A 22,370-nucleotide genomic window follows, 5' to 3' on the forward strand; every position below is an offset into this window, starting at 1 on the left:
CCACTTTTTGCCTGATACTGATGCTGACTTGACTGAGAAGTGTGCTGGGACCCTGCTAACCAGGCCCCAGCACCAGTGTTCCTTCACCTAAAATGTACCATTGTATCCACAATTGGCAGACCCTGGCATCCAGATAAGTCCCTTGTAACTGGTACCTCTGGTACCAAGGGCCCTGATGCCAGGGAAGGTCTCTAAGGGCTGCAGCATGTATTATGCCACCCTAGAGACCCCTCACTCAGCCCAGACCCACTGCTTACCAGCTTGTGTGTGCTAGTGAGAACAAAATGAGTAAGTCGACATGGCACTCCCCTCAGGGTGCCATGCCAGCCTCTCACTGCCTATGCAGTATAGGTAAGACACCCCTCTAGCAGGCCTTACAGCCCTAAGGCAGGGTGCACTATACCATAGGTGAGGGTACCAGTGCATGAGCACTGTGCCCCTACAGTGTCTAAGCAAAACCTTAGACATTGTAAGTGCAGGGTAGCCATAAGACTATATGGTCTGGGAGTCTGTTTTACACGAACTCCACAGCACCATAATGGCTACACTGAAAACTGGGAAGTTTGGTATCAAACTTCTCAGCACAATAAATGCACACTGATGCCAGTGTACATTTTATTGCAAAATACACCCCAGAGGGCACCTTAGAGGTGCCCCCTGAAACTTAACCGACTATCTGTGTAGGTTGACTAGTTCCAGCAGCCTGCCACACTAGAGACATGTTGCTGGCCCCATGGGGAGAGTGCCTTTGTCACTCTGAGGCCAGTAACAAAGCCTGCACTGGGTGGAGATGCTAACACCTCCCCCAGGCAGGAGCTGTAACACCTGGCGGTGAGCCTCAAAGGCTCACCCCTTTGTCACAGCACCGCAGGACACTCCAGCTAGTGGAGTTGCCCGCCCCCTCCGGCCCCGGCCCCCACTTTTGGCGGCAAGGCCGGAGAAAATAATGAGAATAACAAGGAGGAGTCACTGGCCAGTCAGGACAGCCCCTAAGGTGTCCTGAGCTGAGGTGACTAACTTTTAGAAATCCTCCATCTTGCAGATGGAGGATTCCCCCAATAGGGTTAGGACTGTGACCCCCTCCCCTTGGGAGGAGACACAAAGAGGGTGTACCCACCCTCAGGGCTAGTAGCCATTGGCTACTAACCCCCCAGACCTAAACACGCCCTTAAATTTAGTATTTAAGGGCTACCCTGAACCCTAGAAAATTAGATTCCTGCAACAACAAGAAGAAGGACTGCCTAGCTGAAAACCCCTGCAGAGGAAGACCAGAAGACAACAACTGCCTTGGCTCCAGAAACTCACCGGCCTGTCTCCTGCCTTCCAAAGAACTCTGCTCCAGCGACGCCTTCCAAAGGGACCAGCGACCTCTGAATCCTCTGAGGACTGCCCTGCTTCGACGACGACAAGAAACTCCCGAGGACAGCGGACCTGCTCCAAAAAGACTGCAACTTTAGCCAAAGAAGCAGCTTTAAAGAACCCTGCAATCTCCCCGCAAGAAGCGTGAGACTTGCAACACTGCACCCGGCGACCCCGACTCGGCTGGTGGAGAACCAACACCTCAAGGAGGACCCCCGGACTACTCTACGACTGTGAGTACCAAAACCTGTCCCCCCTGAGCCCCCACAGCGCCGCCTGCAGAGGGAATCCCGAGGCTTCCCCTGACCGCGACTCTCTGAAACCTAAGTCCCGACGCCTGGATAAGACCCTGCACCCGCAGCCCCCAGGACCTGAAGGACCGGACTTTCACTGCAGAAGTGACCCCCAGGAGTCCCTCTCCCTTGCCCAAGTGGAGGTTTCCCCGAGGAAGCCCCCCCTTGCCTGCCTGCAGCGCTGAAGAGATCCCTTGATCTCTCATTGACTTCCATTGCGAACCCGACGCTTGTTCTAACACTGCACCCGGCCGCCCCCGCGCCGCTGAGGGTGAAATTTCTGTGTGGGCTTGTGTCCCCCCCGGTGCCCTACAAAACCCCCCTGGTCTGCCCTCCGAAGACGCGGGTACTTACCTGCAAGCAGACCGGAACCGGGGCACCCCCTTCTCTCCATTGAAGCCTATGCGTTTTGGGCACCGCTTTGAACTCTGCACCTGACCGGCCCTGAGCTGCTGGTGTGGTAACTTTGGGGTTGCTCTGAACCCCCAACGGTGGGCTACCTTGGACCAAGAACTGAACCCTGTAAGTGTCTTACTTACCTGGTAAAACTAACAAAAACTTACCTCCCCCAGGAACTGTGAAAATGGCACTGTGTCCACTTTTAAAGTAGCGATTTGTGAATAACTTAAAAAGTTTACATGCAATTGAAATGATTCAAAGTTCCTAATGTACTTACCTGCAATACCTTTCAAACAAGATATTACATGTTAAATTTGAACCTGTGGTTCTTAAAATAAACTAAGAAAAGATATTTTTCTATAACAAAACCTATTGGCTGGATTTGTCTCTGAGTGTGTGTACCTCATTTATTGTCTATGTGTATGTACAACAAATGCTTAACACTACTCCTTGGATAAGCCTACTGCTCGACCACACTACCACAAAATAGAGCATTAGTATTATCTCTTTTTACCACTATTTTACCTCTAAGGGGAACCCTTGGACTCTGTGCATGCTATTCCTTAATTTGAAATAGCACATACAGAGACAACTTCCTACAACAATCATGACATTTTTCACAGAAAACTCAAAACTTTACGTATCTTTTTTGCGCCTTTCTTTTGTAAGATACTCTTTGCATTTAAAAAATGTAAAGTGACAACTGTATAGTACATTTTCATTCTAAAAATACCAAATTCCACTCATCATTTTCTTTTCTGGATAATGTATGTGTCTCGGTGCACTTTCTGCTTGTATGATACCTGATATGTCACTGTGCAGGACACTAAGAACGTTCTGTCTACGTCAATTGATGATTAATGTAGCTCCTTTTCATTAGGTCTGAACGCTAGCCTTCCTCATCCACTGCTCCCTCCATCGCCCTTCACATTTTTCTTGTGTCCACAGTAGCATACTGCAAGGGGCAAGTGGGTCAGTCCACTTGGTCATACTCTCCTCTTGCACTGTGAATGACAGCATGTTACTGACCAAAAAGGCACATCCACCTAAAAGATAGTGTTTACAATGCCTGCTCCGATGGGTCAATTTTTCCTTTCATGTCTTTTTTTATTTCCTCTTTTGTGTGTTTTTTTGAGGACCCTGCAACTTTTCCACACACTTTTTTTGCAAACATATGCATGCAGCATTGTCATTCATTTATTTTATTACACTTCCTAACAAAAAAAAAAAAAAAAAAGAAGAAAATAAAATCACAGGCTTGCTAAGAAAAGACCTGATTTGCCAATACTAGTCTCCTATTGTACTGGATTTAAACTGTATTTTTGCGACGATTAATTACTTATTTTTGACGGATATTATTTGAATTTCTGAACATACTAAGATTTACGCAAAGCATGGAATGAGTTGCCAAGCAGCATATTAAGGCTACCTAAATCAGAAGCCCATCTTTATGAACAGATTTAAGCACGATAAGGTTAGCAGGAGAATATGCTACTCTCTAAATGTAGGCAATACTTCCAGAAAAAAAAGAACAAAAGTCGCAAACATCATTCTTGTGCTAGCAATGAAGGGCGGCCCGTCAACTGTATCAGTAGCATTTCCATAAGGACTACTGTTGTTGCCTGAATGGAAAATAGTCACTCAGGTAAAAAAACATATTTTTATTCATGTTCCTTTCTATCTAAGACCCATGAAGTAATATGTAAAATTTATGTATATAGAAGGCTGGCACAAATTGTTTGGAACTTTCTTAGAAGAGTTTATTCACTGTCTGTACTTACCATTTTGTCGTGAATGTTGGGGGATCCTGGATAGTTATAGGGGTACATCCCTGATGCTGCCGGCCTCCGGTCTGCCATGTAATCATACTGTGGAAACAAAAGACAAAGGTAATTAGGGTGGCCCAAACAAAGTCCCTGTGCATCTGCCACAGAGATGTCCCAACCACAGGTAAGACAAGAACCTCCCACAGGCCTTTACCAGCCAATGAACCCGACAGCCCATAAGGACAGATAATTCCCATACTGACCAGCTCTTCAATCCTATTCTGAAGGTAAAAACAATAACTCCTTATACAAGTTAGCTCCTCACTCCCAAAGCCTCCAAAGACTGAGTGACGAAAGATAATATCAGGACTAGAGGCTCACTTTGGAACAAGAGGATAAGTAGGACAGGGGTTCTGATCCCTGCTTGTCTTCTTGACAAAAAGAACGTCTGGCCATGGGTAAATCCTTTAATCTTCCTGCACATTGGATTCCTTAACTATAGAAAAAAATGGAGGTTGCATAAACCTGCTTAACTCTAGATTTAAGTGTTAAGTAAAAAAATACATCTTCATTAATAGGTCTACTGTGCATAGCTTGACACAGAACGTTGAGCACCAGGAGGGGGCACGGAAGGGACAGGGCGGGAATAAACATTACATTTATTAAATAAAACAAAACAAACAAAAAAAAACTTACCTTCTCTGCCGTTGCGCCACTCCTCTGCTGCAGGCAGGCACAGGCTCCCAGCCTGCCCTGCAACCAATTCCGACGCAGCTCTAAACCCAGCCAGAGTGTTCCCAGGCAGACTGGGAGCACTGCGCATGTGTGTTTGGAGAGCCGGCCGGCCAAACATACATGCGCACTGAGGGGGAGTGCCATGCACTCTCCCTCACTGTTAGTCACCCCCGTGGCTCTACCCCTTTTAAAGACAACGATAATAAACTAAATCTTTCTTTTCGCTGCTGACGGGGGGGCGACGCTCCTCCGACCTAAAAGAGAAGCCACCCCTGTTGGCTACTCTGTGAAACAGTAGATGGGCCATGGCACGTCTACTAGATAACAGTGCAGAGTTTAGTAAAATATACTTTCTTGTAACTTGTTCTGCATTCTAGATGCACTGTGGACTTGCAATTTGTGCTGACGTATTCACTGTATAAGGTGTGAGCCAGAAGCCATGGACAGCTAAACACTGTATGCTTCATCACAGTTTTGTTACCCTTTGTACAATTCCCTCCCTGTCTTCGTTGATCCATTCCCTTCAGATATATACAACACGTCTAGTGGCCAAACTCTGCATTATAATTCTGTTTCTGAGATTAGTATGAATGACACTTCAAGCTATTTAAAATGATAGGCCATTGTGCATTTGCTTCCACATTTGTGGTCTGCATAAGTTGTTGTTGTTTAACCATTTACATTACCTAGCACATGATCCTTGCAATTCAGTTCTTTACATCACAGGATGTATGTGTTTCTCTTTTAGGTCACAGCCTCCCAGACAGTGCAGCTGTCTGCGTATGCTAAAGACATCTTGGGGAGTTTCAAAAAGGTGAGCAAAAGAACGATGGAATAAACCCAGATCTATGACTGGGGGTGAATGTTTGACAATGTTCAGCATTCCGTCCATCACTTGTTGTTTTTGCTTTGTCGCCCTAAGTGGGAAGGGTATGCCCAGACGTGGGTCCCGTGCTTCCCATGCCACTGGATTCAAGCTAGCCTGGCTGATGAGGGGTGAAACCCCGAAACCGGTTCCAGGATGCTTGTTTCCGGTCCAGTGAGGACCTGGCTTGGCAGTTCGGTCTGGACTGTTCCCATGAGGGACAGGGTCAAGACTGATTTGCATATGGCTGGGTCCAAACTGGGGTGGCATGGTGAGCAAAAGAACGATGGATTAAACCCAGATCTATGACTGGGGGTGAATGTTTGACAATGTTCAGCATTCCGTCCATCACTTGTTGTTTTTGCTTTGTCGCCCTAAGTGGGAAGGGTATGCCCAGACGTGGGTCCCGTGCTTCCCATGCCACTGGATTCAAGCTAGCCTGGCTGATGAGGGGTGAAACCCCGAAACCGGTTCCAGGATGCTTGTTTCCGGTCCAGTGAGGACCTGACTTGGCAGTTCGGTCTGGACTGTTCCCATGAGGGACAGGGTCAAGACTGATTTGCATATGGCTGGGTCCAAACTGGGGTGGCATGGTGAGCAAAAGAACGATGGATTAAACCCAGATCTATGACTGGGGGTGAATGTTTGACAATGTTCAGCATTCCGTCCATCACTTGTTGTTTTTGCAGTTTCAAAAAGTTGACCTAGGAATGCATTACGCTCGTTGCTTGCCATTGGCTTTGTCATTTGTAGCTCACATTTTCTGGCTTTCTATTTGCTGGCTAGGTTCACTTACTCCCTCCCATTGCCAAAGCTGTATTCACTGTATTTTTCCACAAATTCATTTTTTTTAAACAGGACTTTAAATCTTGTTCTTATCTTGTCACATTTGCTGTGCATTCAAAGAGAGGTCAAAAGCTGTGTCTTTGAGAGAGCCTGATGTTTATTTTTCTTTTGGCTGACTTCAAAGTGAGGCACATAGAAATAAGTGCTGTTACAGCTGCAATGTCATCCCTGCTTGTCCATTACAGCAACTGATAGGTGCATTGATTTTAAAGTTTTCATGCAAGTTAGAGATTCTTATACTCTGAAACACAGAAAAATTTGTCTAGCACTCACTGCAAAATGCATATTCCATAGTTGCACGATGAGTGATGGTAACAACAGTAAGTGATTAGATGGAATAAATGCACCCAATTCTCAAGCAGCACCCTCTATGTGCACACCATCAATAAATAACTTGTACATTGTTAAACACTGCAAAGAGCAGTGAAATGTTGTGCTTCTTCCTCCAAACCTCCTTACAGTGCCATGACAGGGAGCCTCGTGGTAATGTGGCAATCTGGTATTGTGACTACAAGTAGCCCAGTGTCTTGTTTCTTGTGACGGAGACCAGGAACTCTGCATCTTCTCACTGAAAGCAACAGTAGGTGCTACATTTCTGTCACACTGAGAGCATCCCAGTGCATTGAGATTTCTTGTGATAAACTGCCTTGCAGGACCAAGCTTCTTCACTGAAACAGCTAGTCTTTGCAGCGCTTAGAAAGGACAAAAACCAGTAGCATTGGGCGCTGTGTACAATCACTGTATTATCAGTCTGATAAACAGCTACTTAAATCCGTACAAACTTTCTGATGGTAAGCTAAATAGTGGCATGCTCTATAGTAACAAACAGCCACGATGACCCTTGCTTTTCTCCTTACTAACAACCAAGCAGCACTTGTCTTTCTTGTTACATGGCCGGTCCCTGGCACTGGGCTATTCCTTTCCTTAAAGGACTCGACTATTGCCCAATACAAACAGCAAAAGAGGCAACTGATTTTCTGTTTACCAAAGAGCCCAACCATATCACATGCTTTAGCATGTGAAAGAGCGGTATAGAATCACATTTTGACTAAGAATGTTGCATATTTTTAGGACTGGGTGTTCCAAACCATGACTTGAATCGACGGGTAGGCACTTCCTAGCTTGGGTCAGAGTGTTAGCACACAGATGGCATTACTCAACACCTTCAGCCAGTCATAGCTTTTTAGCCAACAGGACTTTACCAGCTGGAATGATTTACCTGCCCAATCTGTTGCACCATAACATAGTTGCCAAGTGCCCCCATCTGATAATGGCACCTTGGGTGACTTTGGGCTTCAGATCAGCAGCACACTGCAGTCCGAGGCTTGTAGTTTAACAATTCCCATTATAAGGAAGGGAGAACACGTCCCAGAGCGCAACCTGCTTTTGAGCACCAAGTCAGGTCAGGTTGGTAATATGTATAACATGGGGGTTACTATTCGCTTGGTTTGGTCCATTGGAACGAGCAATCCCGTTTAGTTGTGTACTACACAGGAATGGATGCTGCACTACACAATAATACAACCCTGTCCTGCAAAGCAACATAACTTGAGCACAATTTTATTAATTATCCCACACTTTCTTTTATTCGTTTTTCTTCTTTTCTGTACGGCCCAGCAACTGAAATTTGCTACAGGGCCAGTCTACCTCTGTAATGCATGCTCACTTTTTGTATTATTTAATTTGTAGGTCCACGATGAGCATCCACCAACTTGGAACAGTACCTTAAAAGTGAACAAAAAATGGTCACCCCAACATGATGATGCATATGTGTGCATGCGTAGTGAGGAATATATGCATATATTTCATCACACTGAGACAGGACATTCTGCCTTTTTTCTCTTTTTGGCAATGCTGTTTAGCATTAAAAAACAAGCAACGATAAAGCTAAACATTAATTAACGTTTTTCAAAAGGTGAGCCCTATTGGCTTTGCCAATGCTTGTTTTGTTTGGTTTTCAAATTAATGTTGTTAAAGTGTTATCTCATTGTGTTTTAGAGGGTTATTTGCGCCCAAAGACCACTCTGTAATTGGTTTTATTTTTTTAGTATTTATGAAGTTGTTAGGTTTTTCGGTGTTTGTTTTCAATGCCTAGTTTTGCTATGCTCTTTTCTAGCGCTATGTTGTATTGGTTGTGCATAAGAGCCATTTCAGTACGTTGAGCCAAGTTAATTTTGTTAGGGCCTCATTCATGGTCCCAGGCACCAAAAAAAAGTGGCCCCCATTAGCGGATCAGATAGGTAAATAAAAAGCGGCCCACATTCTGTAAATTGTGAAAGTTTCGAACTTGTAAAGGCACGCTTTATAGGTATTTTACAAAGTATTGGAAACTTGCATGCATCTGTGCTTGCCGCGGGCAATGTTTCAGGTAGTATAGAAATCAACAGTAAAAACCGGCCCAACAGATCATAAAACAGGCCCACAAACAGGCCCAACAGACCATAAAACAGGCCCACAAACAGGCCCAAGAGACCATAAAACAGGCCCACAAACATCCAAACCATCATCTCGGACACTGACCTGCCAGAGAGGCCCTTCTAACAGTGCTCGATTGCCGTACAGACCGATCGACCTTGACCTGATTGTTTGTGTTGGGGCAGGGTGAGATCCTGAGGTGTGAAGTCCCATCACATAAATAAGGAGGGCTGAAGAAGGTTCATGAGGGTTAAAGGGGGGCACTCTATGCCACAGACATACTGACACAAAAGCAGGTGTGAGGAGCACCCTGCCTAGTGAGCACAATCCTGATGGCATTCCATTATTGGTTGTAACAATGCACAAGGATCAACATGGAGCACTGAACCGTGGCATGTCAGCGAGCTCTGTGGCATGGACACAGTCAAGTCACATTTAGGGATGACATGCAACGACCTAGACCCTTAACCAGACAGTCATGCAGCCAGGGATATACATACAGTGAAATAGTGCCTAGAGGCGTTAATGTGCTGGGTTTCCTTTTGGATGTACCCAGCTTATTTCACACGGTCTTAAAGTATGCACGTGTATAACTTATTTCATGGCATTTAGTAGAACTGTTAATAATGTCACATTATCATGTCCGAGTGCAATTATATGAAAGGAGTTGTTTTGTTTCTCCTTTAGCCGCACTCAGACCCTTAGACACCGGGGCTGGATTGGAAACTGTTGTCTCTGTATCTGATCTCAGCCATGAGTCTGGGTGAGATGCTCACACTGCTCATGTTTTTCAGGCCAGCCTGGCTGAGGTTATCTCAGGCGAGGGGGCTTTACGCATCTGGCGACTACAAACTCAGTTTGTGACAACAGCTTAAAAATGTCTCAAAAATCAGTGAATGGGGAATTTATATTTATCCCACAGCCACCACTTAAGAGGCTGGTTAACGGGGAGACCAGTTGGGTTATTTTAGGACAGTGATTTGCTTCACAAATGAGCAGGTTTTGCAGAAGTCTTAGATTCATTTGCAGCCAAGGACGTCCCATCACAGAGCGACAGACCCCCGATGCAAGCTACTGAAGCAGCGCGTTTGCGGAATTGTAAAAGGAATTCGCGCAGCTCTGGATGTGTTTACATGTCTCAGGGGAGGTGAAATGGGCTGTGGAGAAAAGGGGAATCTTCCTGACAGGCTGCCAGTTTCTAAAGGTTCGGTAAACATCAGTCTATAAAACTTTCCAAAACGTACATGGAAATGAATCAATATGGAAATATTTATTGAACAATTTGAAATGATTTCCTTATCTTCAGAAACACTCCACACAACTTTCACAACAGATCTATGACAACAAAGCAAAGGTGTCACCGTAGGGCCAGCTCCGAATCAAATATAAATTGAGTGCTTAAGAAACCTTTGTAAGAGCAGACCTTCACCTCCCAGCCACACACGATGCCAGCTCTCCTCCCGCTCATGCGGTCTGCAGGCCTGCTATAGAATACTGGCCGATACTAAATGCTGGTTCTTATGCAAAGTACATTTGTACTAGAGCTTCTATTCAAGCTACCTTGTCCTCCTGCTTCCAGGTAGCTGAAGGATGCAGCTAAAGAGTGCAACAGTGCTCATCAGTGAGCAGGAGCCCCGTGGAAGTAGGGATGCAGGGCAAAAGAATGAACACTTTCTACTTGAAACAAGCACTGGCACTATCCAGGAGCAATGTGTTTTGGCCATGTTGTACACCAGCGTGACTGCTGTTCAGCATTGCTAAAAGTGGAGTGTCCGAGTGGACGGGAGTGGCATAGGGCGGTGTGGTGAGGAGTGGAGTGGTGTATAGTGGAGTACAGTGGCACAGAGTGGAGTGGTGTAGAGTAGAGTGTCAGAGTACAGTGTTAAAGCTGAGTGTACAGATGTAGAGTGGAATAAAGTGGAGTACAACGGGGTGGCATAGAGTGGACTGGAGTGGCGTACGATGAGTGGAGTGGTGTAGAGTGGCATATAGTGGAGTACAGAGGCATAGAGTGGAGTAATGTAGAGTGGTGGCCTATAGTGGAGTAGAGCATCATAGAGTCCAGTGCCAGAGTGGAGTGTCGAGGAGTGAGGTGGAGTGGATAAGAGTAGCGCGGAGTGGAGTAATGCAGCATAGAGTGGAGTTAAGTGTCATGGAGTGGTATGGACTGTTGTAGAGTGGAGGGTTGTGGAGTGGTGTAAAGTAGTGTCAGACTGGAGTGCCAGAGACTGAAGTGGAACAGAGAAGCGTAGAGTGGCCTAGAGTGAAGTGGCATATGGTGGTGTGGAGTGTCATGCAGTGCCGTAGAGTGGAATGTAATTGAGTGGAGTGAAGGGGCACAGAGTGGCATTGCATGGAGGTAATTGCGTAGAGTCGGGTAGAGTAAAGTGTTGTGGAGTATCAGAGTGGAGGAGAATTTTGTAGAGTGGCATAGAGTAGAGTGTTAAAGAGTGGAGTGGCACAGAGTGGCGTAGAGAGGAGTGATGTAGAGTGGAGTAATGGTGAAGAGTGGAGTAGTACAGACTGAAGTGGAGTGTTGTAGAGTGGTCTACAGAGGAGTGGCAGTGGGGTAGAGTGGATGGGAACAGAAAGGTGTTAAGTGTTCTGGAGTAGCATAGAGGGAATTACACAGATTGGAGTGTCAAAGTGGAATGTCGTACGTGGTGTAAGATTGAGTGGAGCGTTAGAGTGGAGAACAGTGTTGTAGAGTGGAGTGGCGTACACCGGAGTATGCATGGTGTGGTAGCGCATTGCCATTACAAATAACATTTTCAATTGAAATAACATTACATTTGCATATACAGTTTTACAGATGAAACTATACAGCGCACAAATGATAATGCATAAAAATAGCATCACCTCGTATACTTCTTTGTTTTGATCGTATTAAAATATTTGTTTCCACCACACTTCAGAATTTTAAAAAACTGCTTCATTTGTTCTTTCATAATTATGATATATTCTAAAATATTTGGTTATGCACAGATATTTAAATTTTGTGGTGTGCTAGAAAAAGTAATGTCCTTCCAGTCCCCAGTACACAGCAAGATTTTCACGTACTTACTCTCACTTTGAAGTCAGCGAAACAAAAGCAAACACCAAGCTCCCTCAGGCGACAAGGTCTGACATTTGACCTCTGTCTTTGAATGGACGGCAAACGTGAGAGGAGAGGAACATCATTTAAAGGCCTGTTTTTTTTTTTTACAAAGTGAGCACTCTGGAACAATACAAGGAGTGATGGCTATACTCCACAGGAGGGGCAGACATGTTGGACAGCCTAAAACAAAAAGCCAGCAAATAGAAAGCAAGCCACAAAGCCAATGGTGAGCAATCAGCAGAATGCATTCCCAGGGAAGCTTTCATAAGTCCCCAGTAAGTCTTTTTGCAACCAGCCAGCTGTGCTGACTGGTAGGCTTCGACCTAAAAAGCTAAGTCTTTTACCTTCGGAGAGCTGACAGAGCGCCTCATCATGTACGTCGCTGGGTCTGCGTAGATTGCTTCACTGCGGGGTGGTAGTCGGTCAAAGCGGGCACTGGGCGACCTGACAGGTGAGTAAAGCCGTGGCCGATTGTAGTTGTTTTGACTGGGAGACCGTGGCACAGACCGGGAACGAGGCTGGAAAGACAGCCTCCGAAAAGAGTCTGAGGCACCGTCAATCTCATCGTAGTACATGGGCTGCCGTCCATTCCCCGGCATCCATACAGACCCATCTGCCTGCCGGCCATAGCTGTGGGGCTCCTTCCAGTCCAGGGGATGAAAGGGACCACCATTGCAGAAGGCAGGCCTCTTCTCTTCCATCGGCCATTGGTGGTTGACCCGCTCGAAGGCAGGCATCGAACAGATGCTGTCTGGGCGTATTCCTGGGGGGAAGAATGGGTAATCCTCGGCATATTGTGGCGAGTAGGGGTCATAGTAATCTCGTACTCCATGAGGCACAGGGAAGAACCTGCTGGGGCTGAACAACAGAAAGAGGCATTAAACCAACTTCATGCACTGCTTCAAAAATACACAGCTGATGAACCACCAATCCACAATCATGCAAAATGAGCACCTTAAATTTTTAGTCATTTCAAGTCTAGGCTGACATATGTTCTCAGGCCAGATACATACATGTATAGTGACCTTATGCTGTTGTCTCCCTAGCCCCTTCCATGCATGCCCCACACAGATAAATCAATTTCACTCTACTATTTACCAGTTTTGTTCCATATACAAAGTGACTAACCAAATGGGTGATCAGCATGCATCTCCTAGGCATACTTCATGCAGCGGTAGAGCTCAACCTGTCCCTCCAAGGTATGAACTATTCAATTATAACGCTCAGGATAACTCTCCCCGATATGTCACATGGATATGTTGGATCTAGTGTCAGGACAGGTGGCTTTGCTTGCTTATGCTCATGTTTAATGACTAGCTCCGCATTCCATATCTGATGTCCTCAGCTTACCTCTGCAGTTCCTCAGGAGGAGCTCCCCGGCGCAGGTTCACCCACTGCTGCAACTGTGTCATAGAACTCTGGCGTTGCGCCACCTTTTCAGGGTTAGTGCGTGGAACAAAGCGGCGGTGTGCCAAATTATCCCCCTCCACTGGTGGGTAGGCAGTGCTGCCTGGTCTACTTGGTGACTGAAACTGCCAACCATTGGGCTGAAGGGTTCGGTCCACAGAGGTTGAGCCTCGGGAGGCATCAGGATATGGGCTCCCAGGCTCAGAGGGTATCTCCTGTGGGGTAGGCAACCCATTGGGTTTGAGGGGTGGAACCTCCTTCTTGCTTTCCATCCGCTCTGCCCTTCGCTCAATCTTTTCTGAGCCTCGACCATCACCCTCCCCTCTCTGTTTCTCCAGCTCAGCTCTCTGGCGCTCCCGGTGGGACAAGAATCCATGGTGGTCCTGGCTGGGTGGGGTGTTCTCTGTGTCCACTGCCTCATTCCTGGAATACACAAAGTATTAATACTAATTAGCAAACATCAGATTTGGGGACTTTCTAAAGTGACCTCTTTTCTTCTATGCAAAGAGATGTCACTACCAAAAGGTATCAGTAGTGACAATGTACATAGAAGAAATTTCTGTAAACAGTGAAGACCTGCTGTCAGAGCCACATACACCAGGGGCTTTGATTAAGACTGAAGTGAGGTTTTTTATGGTCAAAGCCTGGTAACACTGCTATGCTATGGAGGCTCATCTGTGGTCAACAGGAACAGATTGGAGGTGAAATATGATATTTGGGTTAGAAAATAAATGTAGGCTCTGTGTTCTTTCTCTAACCAAAAAGATGGAATTTTTCCAATTTGGGAAGCCTCAACAAGCTTGGAGAATAGTACAGACTCAGGGATATAATGCACAGAGTGGACACAAGACAATTTCTACGAGGGGGCAGCTGTGCTATAGAGATTGTCACAATCCTTTTGGTTGCTTCTGATGCCAACACCACCAGTCTGGTGATTCTGATGCACTGAGCATTGTGGAAGAGATGCTGACAAAAAGTGTCAGCTTTCTGATCATCTCCTTTCATCTGCTCCGATGGTGCTCCTCGGTACTCAAAAGGCCACAGAACACAACCTTTTTTCCACTTAATATGAAGCCCACCTACAGGGCAACTGCAAGCCTTTCTGACATGAGTAACGTGCAGAACCATTACACCTAGACTCACACAGAAGGTTCTGCTTGTGTTTTTCTTTTGATATAGACTAAACTATAGATTACTTCTTCTTGAGGCTGGCTTGACAGTGCAGCAGGCTACAAGACTTTTCATTACCAATTATTTAAAATACATAAAACAGGTTTTGGCTTCTCCCAGAGGAGTATTTCTCTCTCAACTAATGCTACTGGCAGTCTGGTGAATCATTCCCCCTCCAATGGAGGGATTGCATTGCAATGCATGAGGGACTATTTTACACCTGAGATGTCCAGTGAGTCAGCACACCTTCTAAAAGATGCACTGCCGATAAAAAGTAGTAATTTTCGTTTTACTTTTTTCATTGCAGCAGGAGTTATTACGTTTTTTGGTCAGGGCTCAATCTGAAACCTAGATCTATTTGCTTTACCAATGCTCATTTAAATCATTGTGCTTACGCTTGATATTTTTCAATGAAAGAGAGGTGTCTTAAAAACCTTGAATGCCACCACGGCTTGTCTAACACTACTAAACTGGTGAACTAGAAATGTGGGTAGCAGGTAAGATCTACATTCTTCTGAAGCACCAGAGGCGGTCAGTGTCAGAATGGGACATCACCTAAATCCAGGTGCTAAAAGATACGGACATTGACAAACTTACTTTTTTAAAGAAAACATTTCTTTAATTAGAAAAAAGATACATGAACTACACGGACAGTCTACTGGGCAGGAATATTGCTTGGAAGTTAAAAGACTAACTCAATAACTCATGCTGACATCAAACGGGGTGGCTGGGGCTGGTTTTCCTTGCCAGGAGCAGCTATGTGAAACAGCCCAGGAGGAAGGGGCTCTGCTGCGCTGACCTGTGGGATGGCTGGACCTGCATGTTGGAGGCCTCACTCATGGCTTGGATCCAGGACTCTTGCTCCTCTGCACCCTCTGCGCTGAAGATGTAGGTGCGGATACCCGCGTGCTCTGCCTGCGGAGAGATGCAGTTCTCATTACTGTCCAGAGATTCCCCTGGTCGGCAGATGGTCACCTGGAGACAGAAAGGTAGAAGATTAGTCAGACTGCGTTCAGGGTATGAGTTGAAAATGCACAAATGCGCCTAAGTGCTCAAGAGCTGGGAAGCACTCAAAGCACTGACTTGGGAGGCAACTAAAAAGCAAAAAGCAAAAAGTAAAGTAGGGCAGGCTTTTGTTTTCAGTGAGGAACTTCGCCCAAATCCCCTTTTGCAACGCTCTACAAGCCAAAGTTATGCAGCCCCTAGATAAGGCATTTTAAATCCCACCCTTTGGTTACTACAAATAAAAGAAACAAACTGGGACAATGTGGCTGTCCTCAGAGACGTCTTAAATATTTGGCATCAGAAATGGTTCCCTCAAACCAGCTAAGCAGTAAAATAGTTTTAAGTTATTGGGGAAATTGAGAAACTCCTCGACAAGCCAGAGCCTTTACAGTTGACAGTCTTGAAAAAGTAAGGTATGGGCACTTGACCTCCTCCTTCCTTGCAAACGTTTGAGGCACTAGCCAGTCAGATTTCATAAAGTGACCAATATTCTTCATTGTCTAATTGGTTGTCAACTTCCCTTTGGAGCGGCTTGACTATGCTCAGACTGGCTGACTTCATTTTCACGGGAGTCTAGCAAGTACCTGTCCACAAAGCACAATTAAGCATCCCTAGGAGCAAAACCTTATTTTAGGCGTGCCCCTTAGTAAACAGATAAAGCTCCCACACTCAGTATTGTCCTGAACTCACCAAACTTATCTCAGAATTTCCATGCTCATCCTTTCAATCATCTCTCCTATGTCCCCACACCCTCATCTGTAGGTTCTCTGGTCTCTCTATCATAGCATCTGTTTTCTCGCCCACAGCATAACCAACTTCTCAATATAACCTCCCTGACCGCTCACCCACGGCCTCCTTCACACGTTTTCCTTGGTTAACCACATGCCTCATACCTGGGTTCACCATTGCCTAACCGCTGACACTTACAACCCCTACCATTCGTGTCATGCAGGATCCCCAACATTTCCCAGAGGAGTCACAGCTTCTCACCAGCAGCAACCACAATTTTGTACCCATTATGCACCATGTTCTCTTCTACCGCCATCCAGACTATTATCCCATGACCTCCACAATTCCTCAGCTGACCTTAATACTTGCCAATGTCCAAATTAGAATGCATGCTGCTCTTCACCATCCTCATCATGACGTCTCTGCCAGAATCCAGAACTGAAACTGAGCAGGAGCCCCTAGCTATGCGTCATCCCTCCATGCAACCTGCCCCATACAGCCGGCCCAACCTTTAACTGTGCAAGCAGGTGCTTGACACTAAAAGTTGTATTCAGAAGCCCATGCAATGCAAGTTAGAGAAGCGTGCAAACAAAATAAGATAATTAACATTCGCAAACACATCATGGTGGCCACAGATTGATGCATGAAGAGCATAGTTGACGGCCAGTGTGGTTTTTCAGGCATGCACAGCAAGCGCACCTCTCCAGGGGAGTAATTTTTTAAGCATGCAGTGCTAGTTTACCCCTCCAGGGGTAGTATCTTTCAAGCATGCAGCACAATGGAAGAAAGGCAGTACCTCTCAGCGAGGGTCTGTTGGAATGTCGCTCTTGGAGGGCACTGCTGTCCAGGGGCCCCTCACGTAAGAATTAGAAGGAAAGACAGAGACAAGGTCAAACCACCAAACACTAAAACATTGTGAGAGAAGTCAGAGGAGAGGCGTGGGAAGAACGCAGGGTAGAAAGGGGAGATTGTAAGGCAGGGTGGGGTGTTGGGGTAATGAATGCTGGAAGGTAGCAGAGTTAGGCAGGGAGAGGAGCATGGTTGAATCAAGCATGATAAAGGCAGGACTGGGGAATAAATTAAGGCAGAGTGAGAAATAGGAGGGCAATGAGGTGTAGTTGCTATGCAAGTCCACGAGAGTGCAGGGCAGAGTGAACATTGAGATGGGAAACCATGGAAACGGAGGAGAGAGGAAGGGAAGTGGGTTAGAGAGAAGGAAGAGGAAAGTGTGATGGGTAGTAACAATGGACAAGGAGAAGAAGCTGGTAGGTGGGCAGTAAGGCAAGGCAGACTGAAGAGAGATAAGTAAAGTGGGCAGTAAAGCCTTGTAAACAAACAGAAGTGTTGCAGGGCAGCAAGGGAAAGGACGCAGGTTGCAAAAGGAGTTAAATAAGTGTGTAAGTGGGACGGGCAGGGACACGGGGCAGTGGTAAGGCAAAGTGGGACAGGGATGTGGATAAGAAGCTATTGGGAGCGTAGGAGAGGGGCAGGACATTCACCAGAGAATCATACAAGGATGCTTTTGCCAATGTCTAGTGCTGGGCACGACTCCGTTGGGTTTACTATGGGCACGGCTTGTAAGACATTGGAAAAAGAAGAACGTCTGTGGACTTGTGTGTAGGAGTGTGCAAGAAAAAGCCTCCCTGGTCCCCGGGGGCTTGTTTTCATTCTTATTTGTGTGCTTCACACCAACACACCAATGGTCAGTTTCTGGCATCTGGTGATAAGAGAAAACCGGGCTGGAGGGGGCCTCGAGGACCACTGTAGGGATGGTGCTGGGAGTATATTTAACAGAGACAGCTGAATCGGAGGAAACCTGCACTCGACCCCCTCTCTAACACGCAAGGAGCTGGACCTCTGGTGTAAGGAAAGTGAACTTAATTTCTTTCAGACTCCTACCCACCCCCTGAGGCCCCATAAAAAAAGCACTGTATTGACACCTCATTGCCAGAGAGCTCTTGTTTTTGAACCCAAAGAACCTATGCTATGTCTACAAGTAACTTCAGCACCATGATTATTTTTAAGGCTCCATTAGCAAGGAGGGTATAATTATCATGAGTCCCATTGCTCGAATAGCAGAAGGATGCGGTTGGGATCATAGAGGTGCATAGGTAGAGTTATGTGGGGCTGCCTACTCAAAGAGCAAGTGACTGAGGCACTCTGGCAGGACCTCCAAGTGAGTCCCAGTGGTGGATACAGTAGTGGGTGTGTCATTGCAGAGAGGTGAGTGGGTCCCTGCCTGAGCACAGCACCAGTACTTAGGCCAAGAACGAGATACATTGGTAGACCCGGGTGTGAGTCTCTGCACTGAAACAGACACCAGTGTTGCAGGTCATGGCTAAAAGAAATTGAATACATACGAACAGCAAAGGTGCCAATCTGGTTTCAAACTACACTCCAGTCTTTCTGAACCTCAGGTGCATGCGCCCTACGCCCAAGGTAGATTTTAGAGGAACGAATGGATGAATTAAAGAATAATAATAGAGCAACTGTGAGACCTCGAATGTATCCTAGCACTTGCTTCTTAGCTGAAAATCTGTCAGGGAGCGTTAGCCTTGGCAAAGGTTATGCCGGGAACAGCTAGGTTTTTAGTGCTTTCCTAAACATTAGCAGATCTTGATGTGCTCTTAATGAAGGTAGTAAACTACTCCTAAGTTGTGCGACCCTGACTGAAAAAAGCCCAGCTGCCAGCCCTGGTTTTATTGGATTTAGGGATATGAAGAAGTTTGCCCTAGAAGAGCACAAAACACTAGAATAAGTCCTTGATACTGTGCTAATAAAATAAATGTGAATGCAAAATGAAAGAAAGTTTTTGGTATATCTTTTAAAGATGAAAGTGAGTGGATCTATAAAAGGAGCTGGGGGTGATGGCACGAGGGGCTTTTGTTGGGCCTTTGCGTGAAGATCTAACCATTGTGTGGTGTCAAAATCAATTATCTAAGTACTATTTTCCTTTTAAAAACAGAAGAGTTCTTAAGACGGATTATGCACTGATGATCATGTATAATTAATGATCGTACAAACTAATTCAAAGCCAAACCTGCAGGGACAGACTTACAAGTTAATGATCAATGCGTTCTTTCATCTGTGTTTTGTTTGCTAAATATTCGGGGCACAAACATACCCTTGGTAAGATGAAAAAGGAGGCCTCACTGAGCCACCTTGACAAGGTATCTGGAATGACTCTTCAGTTGTGATTGAGCACTATCTGTGGTAACTGGATGGGTCAGGTCCGCAAATTACTCAGGACGTACGTCCGAAATATCACTGTAGTTCAGGGACATTTAATATGGTCCACTGAAATTATTCAATTCTGCAGCTTCTACATTTTCCACATAATTATTGATGTGCTGCATTTGCCACATTATCTATCATCTGTTGCATAAACTGTAGTTTTTCCACAAAAAATGTTTTTGTTTGTAGCTCAAACTGATTGAAGGTTACTTAAATTGTGGCAACCCGTGTTGCCACGCAGTTGCATGCCGTACACAAAGGATGAATGATCATTTTCAATTGCATATTACTGTGTGGAGAAGTGTGGCACAATGGTTAGAGCGGCAGACCCTGATGCAGAGATCTGGCCCGGGACCAGGGTTCAATTCCCACCTCAGCGGGTCTTGGGCTCAATTCCCTTGGACCAGATAATTCTCGCCTCGGTGCCTAATCTAATTAATGGGTCCCACTCTAACTCTGGGCAATAGCTTGCTTAATCTCCACAACTTGGATGCCTAGCTTCACCCTGGGGGTTGCCCAGGAGTGGGCGCCTCACAGGGAAAAGCCAGGAGGGGTTCTACAGCGTGTGTACACGCCCGTGTACAGCGCCTTGAGACCCTAACGGGTGAGTAGTGCGCTATACAAGTGCAAAATTTACATTTACATTAACTGTAATTGGATGTTAAACTGGTACTAATAAGGTAAAACCTTTGTCCGGGTGTGAACAATGACAAAACTATAAAATAATACTACCACAAAATGTGTAGCATTAGGTTTCATAATGTGCCTTTTCTCGCTGCATAACTTAGTCGATCCTGCAGCATAATTTGGTTCTCTGCTGCCACATAACTCCAGTGGCCCTGCATACAACTCCTCATCTGTATACCCCTTCAATTCTCCCAGCCGCCCCTGGGTCTTCTACTGGCCAATCAGAAAGTGGGGAAATTAGTGGATGGGCGAGTTAGTATGTATGTTGGGGATCAGTAAGTTTTGTAAAAGGCACACAGGGTCAGACCTGGCTTCAGGCACTCCACATGGCTGACTCGGTTACCTGCCTCACTCTCTGTGGTACGGACCAGGTGTGTAGCCCTGACGCTTCTGGCAGCCATCACAATCACAACAGTGATTGCAAAAAGTGTTTTGCAAAACCATATCCACCTATGAAGGATGCCCAAAGGCAGTGCCCCCTCCACTCCACCTTCTTCCCCAGCACTGACCTTGAAGGTGAACTTGCGGGTGATGTTGTCCGTGGGCTGCACGGCAGAGATGCAGAAGCTGAGCAGGGGGATGCTTCCGAGGACGCCCTCCTCCTTCTCATCTGGGTTTGGCGTGAGAGGCAAAACAATGGGAAGAGAGAGAGAGACGGTTTTAAGATGCAAAACGAACAGCACTAAGACAGAATTAAGAAGGGACAGAACACAATGCCACGGACATGCAAGCGAGAGGTGGGCCCAACAGATTTCAGGCCATCAGGAAGCTGGATTAAAAAGACGGCAGGTTGGCTTCCAGTCATCCAGCATTAGAAGGTAGGCCATCATGGACAAAGAAGAAATACCAAACACCAACAAAAGAGAGAGGACACCATCAGCCACAGAGAGGACACAACACCCACCTCAGAGATGCAAACCCCACAACAAGCACTCGATATAGTTCTACTGAAAGCCTCAGCCGTCTCACCCCCCCTCTGCCAGGGTGCGCTTGTTTTGCGCTATTTGGTCATGGGCCATGGCAGCAAGCTCACCTAAGGCAAGGGCCCACCTACCTCTATAATTACCTCCCACTCTCGGCCGGCTCGCTGCACGCACTCTTCTGTTCCACACACACAGGATGAACAATACAGGATGTTAATAATGCATGGGTGCCCGGGGCATTAGACAGGCCTTGGCAGATACCACACGCTACAAGCAGCACGGGCCTTGGAAGCTGGGAATTAGGAGGCAGCCCTCAATAGGTCACTGAACAGGGGAGATTAGGGATGGAGCTGTTGGGAGGAGAAGGAATGGAAAAATGAGGGGGATGGAGCGAGGAGGTTGATGGAGAGAGGAGGGAGGATTTGAGAGAAAAAAAAGAGGAAATGGGGTGTGAAAAGGGGAGCGAGAGACAGAGAAAAGGATGGAGTGAGAGATACAGTGAGTGAAAAGTGATGTGAAAGCAATCAAGTAGAGAGGGCAGAGTGATGGGTTAAGAGTCACTCCTATTCCGAGGTAGCCTCCCTCCAAAACATCCCTATACACCATAAGTCACAATGAGCCCCCACCCACAAAATTTATATTCCATGAGAAAGCGGTCCATCTCCCTTCCCTGCAGCTATACAGAAGCTCAGAGTGCATCTATTGGCAACAAACTGATACATCAGCCTCCAGTCCCTCCCAGTCCCTCCCAGTCCCCGCCCCATCCATAGGTTTTCCACCCCCTCGAGTCAGATTATTTGGTTGCTGTTTTCATCGTGCTGCCACACACATGTCCTGCCGCACCACTTTTAATGCTGCATGTCCGTCTGCCCGTGGCTTGCCAGTGGCGTGCAGCGTGGCAGGACTACATATACCTGCGTGGACAGACTCACCTTTGTAGTAGAAGAGGCACCTGTCCACCAGGACGAACCAGCGCTTGTTCCACTTCTTCACCCCGGAGCTGGCCTGGTGGAGAGTTAAGCAAGAGAGTGAAGAAGAGCTCTAGGGGACCAGGAACCCCTCCCACATGCCCCTCAAAAACTACGATGCTGGAGAGTCAAGGTGGCCTCAGAACTGCAGAGCATCTGCATGTTCGGTAGGGATTGGTGCTTCTACGGTGGGCGCGGGGACAGCACCTTCAGAACCAGGAAGTGAATGGGTTAACTCAACAGGCGCTACATTCACAAATGAAGATTGCTTCAATGTGTTAATCAACCGCCGTGTTATATTTTAAGTTGGTGGGTGTTAACCTCTACATAACGTGTATATTATTTGTGTCGTTTAGGTGGTAGGTACACACCAGGAGTCTGTCTGGGTTTGAAAGTACTGCTTGCATTGCATACAGTGGGGGAATGTGGTGTTGTCATTGTAATAATGGATACTGGGATGTGCTTAAATGCT

The 22,370-nt window shown here is 46.3% G+C and overlaps 1 protein-coding gene across 11 annotated transcripts in view; it reads right to left on the reverse strand.

The window, feature by feature from the left end:
• PLEKHA6 (pleckstrin homology domain containing A6) overlaps positions 1-22,370 on the reverse strand; it is a 527,946-nt gene that overhangs the window by 69,710 nt on the left and 435,866 nt on the right. For 8 of the 11 annotated variants that reach the window (XM_069238501.1, XM_069238498.1, XM_069238500.1 and 5 more), the window contains 6 exons: positions 21,863-21,935; positions 20,517-20,617; positions 15,152-15,327; positions 13,126-13,605; positions 12,120-12,633; positions 3,833-3,919 (listed from right to left, as the gene is read on the reverse strand). In XM_069238501.1, the coding sequence (XP_069094602.1) occupies positions 3,833-3,919; positions 12,120-12,633; positions 13,126-13,605; positions 15,152-15,327; positions 20,517-20,617; positions 21,863-21,935 (1,431 nt within the window). The remainder of the gene's footprint in view (positions 1-3,832; positions 3,920-12,119; positions 12,634-13,125; positions 13,606-15,151; positions 15,328-20,516; positions 20,618-21,862; positions 21,936-22,370) is intronic. The other 3 variants (XM_069238499.1, XM_069238507.1, XM_069238508.1) reach the window with 1 other exon arrangement.

This window comes from Pleurodeles waltl, chromosome 6 (assembly GCF_031143425.1).
Source record: "Pleurodeles waltl isolate 20211129_DDA chromosome 6, aPleWal1.hap1.20221129, whole genome shotgun sequence".
Lineage (NCBI taxonomy): Eukaryota > Metazoa > Chordata > Amphibia > Caudata > Salamandridae > Pleurodeles > Pleurodeles waltl.